The sequence below is a fragment of the Cannabis sativa genome, chromosome 3, assembly GCF_029168945.1.
Source record: "Cannabis sativa cultivar Pink pepper isolate KNU-18-1 chromosome 3, ASM2916894v1, whole genome shotgun sequence".
NCBI lineage: Eukaryota > Viridiplantae > Streptophyta > Magnoliopsida > Rosales > Cannabaceae > Cannabis > Cannabis sativa.
In genome coordinates, this window is record NC_083603.1 from 4,318,985 (window position 1) to 4,328,625 (window position 9,641).

Here is a 9,641-nt window from a genome sequence, read left to right on the forward strand (position 1 = left end):
CTATACCATGTTCATCATTGAATTATTAAAGGTTAAAGGTTAACCTCAGGGGAATTTTCTCCATAAATCTTCTTGTAGCAGAATTCAACAAAAACCATTTTGGATCGAAAATAATTTATTTTGTTAAATGATAATTTTCAAAAAAGTACAAAATAGACCAACCCTAAACTTAATTTTTATCAAATTTTAACTTAACAATCACTTGAACTGGAAGTATTATTAGGAGACTAATTGTTGGTACTAAATATTGGTTTTAGGTTAATTATATTAAAAATTAAATTACCAAAATTAAACATAAATAATCTAATCTAATCAATAACTTTTATAAAATACATAATCTAATAAATTTAGCACAAAATTCAACATAACTAAATATTTGACTAGAACTACGTACAAAACCCATGTTGATGCTCATTAATTACGTTAGACAATTTCCTCCGTCTATATTTGACTAGAAATACTCACAATAATTTAAAGTTGACTGAGAATAATGCTCACATATTATATATAGATTGAGATTTGAGATTGATCTAAAGAATATTATTATTAGGAGGGTTGTGTTGTTTTAATTAAAATATGGGAAAATCCTATGTCATTAATATGCTCTCAATGTTAGTACTACTTAATCTTGCTATGATCACTTTGCTCCCTTATGCACATGCACGTCACAAATTTCCACCACCCCCACCACCACCAATTAGAAGTCCGATCCAATCCCCCGTCACCCCCATCCCGAGACCGACACCGCCACCGCCACCGCCGCTACAGAAGAAGTCAGCAAGATCATTGTTAGGTTATTTTTAGTATTAATTTTAGATTAAGTTTAGTATATTTTTAATTAAGTTTTAATCGTGTTTGGAGCATTTTTACGCTTGTTATCTTTTATTTTTGCAGATTTAAAATAGAAGAAGATTAGAAAAATATCAGAGAAAAAGATGGGAAAAAAGATAAAAATATCATGATATTTATAATAGAGAAAATTGTGCAAGCTGAAACTTCAAGCCTGAATTCGACTGTCTTATGATTGGATTTTGGAAAAAGTCAAAACATGAAAGTTCTAGATCTCTCTTTTATCTTTCCGGAACATCTTAAATCGTTCAATTTCGAGCAATATTGAGAGAGTTATGGTCCAAATACTATCAGTGGACGCAGCAGAAAAAAAATATCTCGTTTGAGGTTTCCCAAAAATTTAAATTCGAGTGGGAATTTAAATATTGCGTTTTTTCCATATTTTTAGGCCTTCAATGCCTATATAAAGGGAAGAAGGGAGTTGATTTCATCAAGCAATTTTAGAGAGAAAAACAGAGAGAATACAGATGGAAAGTGGAGAGATCAACTGCAATATTGGAGGCATTCTTCAGAGGGTTTTCAGCATTCTTCTCTTCTCTATTTTTATCTCTTTTCTTAAAGTTAATATGTGTGATTGTGCTCTCATGAACATGTGTAGCTAAACACTTTAATTAGGGTTAGATGGATATTGTTTAACATTGTTTATGGTTTTAATATGATTAATTTTCCCCCTAATTTCTATGTATTCTATTTTATTTGTGCTTAATTACTTTTAATTGCCTGATCACCAATTAACTGTCTATGATTTTGATGCGAGATCTGAGAAGTGAGTGTCAAATATGCTATAGTAGAATAGAACTGAATTTCGATATAGGACGAGAGTATCTATATGGTTTAGATAGCTTATAGGGTTTCTGTGTTTAATGCCTGTTGCATGTTAAATTTATCACGAGAGTAGAAAGTTTGCATGTAATTGAGATTTATATATCTGAGAAGACTATAAATTACCTTAGTAAACCTGCTATTGCATAGAAATTAATATTAGGAAAATAATCATATTAGGTCATATTCAATAGAAACAATTGAAATCGAAGCCCTAGTTTTTATTAACTTTCAATTTTCTTGAATAATTGTTTCTTACTAGTTTCTTATTTTTAATTCTTTCTTAATTTTTATTCAACCAAATAGAAGTAAAGGTTTAATTTTAACGTACTTAACTGCACTCCCTGTGGGATCGACCTCACTCCTAGTGAGTCTACTACTTGAAACGATACGTACACTTGCGTGTGCAAAATATCGCAACAAGTTTTTGGCGCCGTTGCCGGGGAGTGATAGTTAATATTATTAAAAATTAAATTTTGTTCTAATTTTGTTTTTCTTTTTAGTTTTAGCATTAATTTTGTTGTTTCAAATTTTTATCTTTTTAGTACTAATTTAGTTTTATTTTTTTAATTTTACTAATGTTTTACTTATGAGTTTGACCTGCAAGATAAATTCAGATGCTATATCTTGAGGATTTTGCCCAACAACATAATGAGCCATTCTATTCTGCTTGGAGGAGATTTAAAGAGTATGGAGAGAGATGTTATCCCACTTTCTCAAGTGGATGTTTTACGTGGCTCTTTTATAATGGACTTAATGATGAAACAAGAAGCTGGGTTGATTATGGAGCAGAGGCAACTTGGAGCACCTCTATTAATGAGAGGCTATGACGTAATCGATTTATTGAATAATATGGCAGATTTTGATTATGACTGGCATTGGGATCCATCACTTCAGGGTTGGAGTCACCAATACCCACCTTATTGCCGAAATTCATCCCAACAAACTGAAAAAGAGGAGCAACTATTAGCACTTATGCAATCACTTCCAGGAGAGATTAATCGCTTAACAGACATGGTGAGATCCTTATGTGATAATTTAGTGGCTCATGATTCAGAATGTAATAACTCCAATAATGAAAGTTATGAGAGTTATTGCTACAATGAAGAAGGGTCATTAGTTGAATACAAGGAAGACAATGAGCCTACAATTGAAGATCAAGATCCTTGTGAAGAAGAACTCATTGAATATGAAATCACAAGCAAGGGTATGGATAGCCAAGTGGAGAGTGAGCAACAAGAAGAAGGATTGTTAGATGAAAGTGTAGATACTGTGACATTGGAGGATAAGGAAGAACATGACATCATTGATTCAACTTCATCAATGATATTGACTAATAAACCACCAATGAATCCATATATTTCATCAACACCATATTATATCCTCTGCAAGCTACAAAAGGCTTCTCCCCAAGCTCATCATCCAAAGTCTTATGTTGTTGGTGCTGACTTTTGTTCAAACTCATCGCTTGCCAAGCTTGAAGGCAAGTACAACAATAATTTTCAAGTTGTCTTGCATGACGCTTATTACGGGCGTCAACCGCTTGTTGATGTGGCACTCAGGTAAGTTTCCTTTCCTTTTTCTTTGATGTCACATTGGGGACAATGTGTCACTTTAGTTTGGGGGGTGACTTAATTTTTATTTTTATTTTGAGTTTTTTTTTTTATTATTTTATTTTGAGTTTGATGTCTTTTAATTTTTAGTTTTTAGTTTTTATTGTTTTGAGTCAATTTTCTTAATATGAGTCAATCTGAAAGTAGGTAGATAGCATGATTTAAAAAGTTAATTTATTTTTTGAAAAATCCGTGTGCTTGGTGATATTACATTCTTGACTAATTTTAATTTTATACTTAAAAGAACATAGAATCATATTAGGTAATTTTCAAGTAATTGAATTGGTTTATGTATGCTAATTCGATATGTGGAAAGTTGCTTGGAAAATTCTAGAACTTGCTTGCTTGCTATTTGAGGCGAAATAATAAATTATGCACGACTAGGAAAGTGATTTAGGCAATTTTTGGATCGATTGTGCCTTTCAAGCCATCCCTGTAATTTTATCCTAGTTACCATTTTTGAGCCTTAACCTATTCTTTGTTCAACACATATGAGCCTAGAAAAGATAAACCCATAAATATCCAAACTATTTAACCCTAATTATACCATAAGTAGATCTTTAGTTTCGGGGAATTTGGATGGGAAATTTATTTTATGTGTGTGAGAAAGAGTGAAAATTGAGAGAATGTGAAAAATCTTAGATTGACAACAACTTGAAAAAAAAAAAAACTGACAATCATTGTCAAATCTAGAAAAAAACAAAGATAAACATTAAGTGTTGCAATCTTGTTGGAAAAAAATAATAATATCTCTCATGTAATTAAAAAAGGGGGTATTGGGATTGTGTGAAAAATATTTTGGGTGACTTGATTGAAGAAGCTTATGGTATATTAAAGCCTAAATCACCATTTCAACTACCTTTACCCTAAGCATAACATTACAAGCCTAGAAAGACCTTCTGATTCTTGGTTGTGCACTAATTTATATTAGTGGAGAATAGTAAGTATTGCAAGCATATGAAATTTTAGGTTAGTGGATTGATGATATTAATTGGCATGCATAAAGTGGTTTAATTGTTAGTTAATTGCATTCTATGATTTCATGAGCTAAATGAAAATAAATTGAAATCTGTCAAGGGTGTAATTGAACTGAAATTCTGGATTGTATGTATAAGTGAAATTTTTCATAATCATGTTATTGAAGCTACTTGAAATTTACTCATGTGTTGGAGATTGACTTGTTTAATATTTATTTAGTGTCTTACTCGAGGACGAGTAAAAGCTTAGTTTGGGGGAATTTGTTAGGTTATTTTTAGTATTAATTTTAGATTAAGTTTAGTATATTTTTAATTAAGTTTTAATCGTGTTTGGAGCATTTTTACGCTTGTTATCTTTTATTTTTGCAGATTTAAAATAGAAGAAGATTAGAAAAATATCAGAGAAAAAGATGGGAAAAAAGATAAAAATATCATGATATTTATAATAGAGAAAATTGTGCAAGCTGAAACTTCAAGCCTGAATTCGACTGTCTTATGATTGGATTTTGGAAAAAGTCAAAACATGAAAGTTCTAGATCTCTCTTTTATCTTTCCGGAACATCTTAAATCGTTCAATTCCGAGCAATATTGAGAGAGTTATGGTCCAAATACTATCAGTGGACGCAGCAGAAAAAAAATATCTCGTTTGAGGTTTCCCAAAAATTTAAATTCGAGTGGGAATTTAAATATTGCGTTTTTTCCATATTTTTAGGCCTTCAATGCCTATATAAAGGGAAGAAGGGAGTTGATTTCATCAAGCAATTTTAGAGAGAAAAACAGAGAGAATACAGATGGAAAGTGGAGAGATCAACTGCAATATTGGAGGCATTCTTCAGAGGGTTTTCAGCATTCTTCTCTTCTCTATTTTTATCTCTTTTCTTAAAGTTAATATGTGTGATTGTGCTCTCATGAACATGTGTAGCTAAACACTTTAATTAGGGTTAGATGGATATTGTTTAACATTGTTTATGGTTTTAATATGATTAATTTCCCCCCTAATTTCTATGTATTCTATTTTATTTGTGCTTAATTACTTTTAATTGCCTGATCACCAATTAACTGTCTATGATTTTGATGCGAGATCTGAGAAGTGAGTGTCAAATATGCTATAGTAGAATAGAACTGAATTTCGATATAGGACGAGAGTATCTATATGGTTTAGATAGCTTATAGGGTTTCTGTGTTTAATGCCTGTTGCATGTTAAATTTATCACGAGAGTAGAAAGTTTGCATGTAATTGAGATTTATATATCTGAGAAGACTATAAATTACCTTAGTAAACCTGCTATTGCATAGAAATTAATATTAGGAAAATAATCATATTAGGTCATATTCAATAGAAACAATTGAAATCGAAGCCCTAGTTTTTATTAACTTTCAATTTTCTTGAATAATTGTTTCTTACTAGTTTCTTATTTTTAATTCTTTCTTAATTTTTATTCAACCAAATAGAAGTAAAGGTTTAATTTTAACGTACTTAACTGCACTCCCTGTGGGATCGACCTCACTCCTAGTGAGTCTACTACTTGAAACGATACGTACACTTGCGTGTGCAAAATATCGCAACAATCATACTCAGCTTTATCACCACCGGGCTTCTAAGAGTATTTTCACTTTTTTTTAGGACTATACTATTGTGAAATGAAATTTTCTTTAATAAATTTCAGGCTTGTTTTCAGTCCATTTTGAAATATATATATATACTAGATGAAGGTTACGTGGCGAGCCACGTAAATATTAGTTTTATTTAAGTTCTAGTAGTTTTTGTTTAAGAATTCGCTAACTAATTGTAATTTTTAAACGATTTGTTTTATAAAAATAAATTTGTTAAGAATGTCATAATTGTGTGTATAAATCTATGATATACACATTGTTATTAATAATAAACAGTAAGTTTATCTCAATTTATTTATACTCATATAGTAATTATCGTTACTGTGATGAAATAATTTATGATAAGTCATAACAACATATGACTTTAACATTTACTCTTGGTTTTGGGAAAATTAAAAGGATCAATATATTTGTTTGGGAAAATTTAAAGAAAATATTATGTAACGAAAATGAATAAAAAAATATCATCTTAAATAAGGGAAAAGAATTATTAGTTAAAGTTTCACCATAAAGAGTCATAATCTGTATTCTGATAACCAACAATACCTTCTGTCTACTAAACTTTTATCTATTAAATACAAGGCAATAAAAAACAATCAATAAATACTAAACATGGTAACATCAATAAATTTCTCTTCTATCTAAAACAATAGGACCCATAGTGTTTCCAAGAACTTTCTATAGTGTGAAAGTAATCGAGAAAACTCAAGGCAAATTCGCTAGATCCTTAATAGGATTTTAGAGTGGAAGAACAATTATTGTTGTTTTGCTATAGTCGTTAATGTGTAAGGCAAATTTAATACTAATTTATTTGTTATACTGCAATATAATAACATTCCTCATAGTAGATTGTTGTATGTCATAAAGAAAATTCGAAAGGGTTTAAATTTGTAACTTTGGTTCAGATTTGACAATATAAAATGATGTTCTAATACACCATGAAAATAAAATAATAAAAAGTGAAGAACAAATTATTGTTTTATGGAAAAAAGACCTGGATTTGCATCAATAATTGTTCTTGTGCATCGATATTGTGGGCAATATCTTCGCATATATGATCATGTCATCAACTTTGGTAATATATCATCCTGAAGTCATATGAGGAACAATAAGCACATATACCATAATTCAAACAGCAAAGTCAACAGGAACAATTATTTATTGTAACACTAACAATTCTTATCCAATGACTGAGAAATGCATCCCATAACAAAGCAAATAGTCAAAAGATTTAGCCTTGTATGAAAAACCAAATTTGAAATAAAACCCTAAACTGGTATAGCAGAAATTCGGGCACACCTTCCTCTTCATATCTTTGAGCATGTCTTCTAGAACAGCCCCTTCAGCACCAAGTGTTCCTAACTGCCTCTGCATTATTCAATGGAGAGAAAGTTATAAACGTCCAAGATTAGAATATATACTAACTTCAGTACTACAAAATAAGGGGTCTAAATTGGACATTATTTTCAGAATGTAGATGCCAAAATTGTTCAGGAAAAGTACATGGCATTCCCCAAATTCAAGAGTCAATGTGACAATTACAAAGTTTTAGGTCATAAAAATATTACCAAGCTCTGCTTTAGTGCCCCCAATATAGCATCTTCATTAGCATCCAAACACATTATTGGCCTCGCTAGAGTTGGGAGTGCAGATTCAATCTGAAATGAGAAAATCAGTTATTTTTTGATACATCAAACCATGAAATAGAAGACTCTAAATATCCAACAAAAGAGGAACAGGTTGCAAACATTTCCTTTAAATTGGTAACAGAACTAATAACTTCTCTCAAAGTGAAGTACCTAATGTTATCGGTACACATATGTCTGTCTATCAGACTTGTACATCATTCATAAATTGATGCCTTCTACAGGCACATGATAATAGTCATCTGAATTGGCATTTATATCCATAACCAAATTGCTAGAACAGTTTCCCTCCACAGAAGCTTCAATTGATGATGGAAAATTTCCAACCACAACGCTGTCCTCCTCATCCTGACCTTTTTAAATAGTAAGAAGCTATCAACAACTGTTTCATGTGCCTTTTAACATATACAAAAAAAGGTTCACAAACTTAAAAAGATACTTTGACATGTTACCTTAACTTCACCATCACCATCTACTGCATCTGCATCTTTATTTTCATTTCCCCTTTTCTCCAAAACAAACCCTTTAGAATCTGTTTTATTTGAACTTGCAAGAAGCTCTCCAATCAATTTATACCCTCTTCGCCTAACAATGTATGCAAGATCACTCCTATAAAAAAGAGCTCAAATTTTTGCTCGAAATCAAAATAGATATCTGAAGTGTACATTGGTCAATTCAACACCTTAAAAATAAAATATTCAAGAATCAAAACAAACTAATACTTAGAAGAATTTCCAAGAAGAAAGAAAGCAAGAACCTTCCACGCTGGGAAAAATCTTTCATGGTGGGTACATGACTCTCCAGTAGTCCAACCATAGCCATAAACTCTCGTATTTCTTTGCAGAGCTCCACATTGTCTTTCATTTTTCTACATATATTTTTAACATTATAAACAAAAACATTAATTTCTTGAACCAAAAATTAACAATTCCAATACGAGAAATTCAAGAGTGTATATAAAGAAACCTGGATTTCTTAACAGAAGATACTCGAAATCTGCAGCGTTTGTGAGGTGGGTTTTGCTGGGTGTACCGGGCTAGCTTGAGTTCTTGCCGTTTACTTGGGTTCAAGAAGAAGAGTTTATACGGGTGAAGAGAGTTAAAGGTTGGGAAATGGTAAAGGGTGGCTGCCATGGATAACTGATGCAGAATTCAATACTCAATCAAGTGTTGTCGTTTTTTATTGTTTATTGATTGATAAGGGTTCGGTTGGGAGGGAAGGAGAGGGAGAAGAAGAGGCTCAGAGAAATATCACACACACACGAGCTTTCACTTTACAAAACCCAACTTTTGTTTGTTGATATTGCTGATACCGGACGACGATCGAGAATATACATCAGAGCTGAATGTTCCCTCACTGAGCGCTTAATCCGACCATCGCTATCTGAAGCTTGTTTCAGATTGGCTGCAAACATATTTAACCTCTGCACTCAGCGACTGAAGCGACTGAAGCGACTGAAATCATAATTTTCTATTGGAAAGTAGCGATAGTAGCGATTGAGAACCCAAATCATTCTTTATGCCTTCAATCGTCGACACAACCCAGCGGAAAAAATCGATTGACCTCCGAGACTTCTTCATCACAAAGCTCAACTTAGAGTCCTACAGATTGGGATTGGAAGAGTCGATTGGTTTTTTAAATGAGTGAAGTGTCGCACGGTGTAAATGAATTAGGGTTTTGACGGTTTAGTTTTATTTATATATTTTTGAAACTTAACCGGAGGATCAAACCTACTAACATCGTTAAATTTAACAGAATATTCTTTTATTTGTAAAGTATATTCTGTTAAACCAAGAAATGCCGTTAGATAGGCACTTTTAATATATAAAGATATATATATATATATATATGTGGAAATTTTGTAAGTTTGGCTATTTTTAACTTTTGTTTTTATTTTTCATAAATGTGAAAATTATGAGAAATTTTGTTAATCGACTTGAGGAAAATAATTGCTGAAAAACATTTTGAGATTGATGAAAGGCTTACTAATAGTGATTACCCTCTTTCAAACCGTACTTGTAATTGTATTTAGGGAATTCAAAAAATGACACGAAATATATAGGTTTGAGTGGCACATTTAATAATTATGTCATATTCTAATTGATTTTTTTTGTTTTTTT

General features: G+C 31.5%; 1 protein-coding gene and 1 long non-coding RNA gene across 2 annotated transcripts; both read right to left on the reverse strand.

Annotated features, from left to right (window-relative positions):
- Positions 1 to 7,283: 7,283 nt before the first annotated feature.
- On the reverse strand, positions 7,284 to 9,041 carry LOC115709033 (uncharacterized). Its single transcript, XR_009686629.1, has 2 exons — positions 8,834 to 9,041; positions 7,284 to 7,533 (listed from the first exon to the last, which is right to left on the reverse strand). It is a non-coding gene; the product is annotated as an uncharacterized LOC115709033 (long non-coding RNA).
- On the reverse strand, positions 7,723 to 8,751 carry LOC115711143 (uncharacterized). Its single transcript, XM_061111339.1, has 4 exons — positions 8,488 to 8,751; positions 8,234 to 8,389; positions 7,974 to 8,130; positions 7,723 to 7,869 (listed from the first exon to the last, which is right to left on the reverse strand). Exons 1-4 carry the CDS (start codon positions 8,652 to 8,654, stop codon positions 7,723 to 7,725), a joined length of 627 nt encoding a protein of 208 aa, XP_060967322.1. The 5' UTR covers positions 8,655 to 8,751.
- Positions 9,042 to 9,641: the final 600 nt, after the last annotated feature.

What these genes read in the sequence shown, in the direction of transcription:
- LOC115711143 (XM_061111339.1), bottom strand. Translation starts at nt 8,654, where the DNA reads ATGGCAGCCACCCTTTACCATTTCCCAACCTTTAACTCTCTTCACCCG. An exon ending in TCTTCTGTTAAGAAATCCAG is followed by an intron (nt 8,390 to 8,487) that starts GTTTCTTTATAT and finishes AAATATATGTAG; the next exon opens with AAAAATGAAAGACAATGTGG. An exon ending in ATGGTGATGGTGAAGTTAAG is followed by an intron (nt 7,870 to 7,973) that starts GTAACATGTCAA and finishes TAAAAAGGTCAG; the next exon opens with GATGAGGAGGACAGCGTTGT.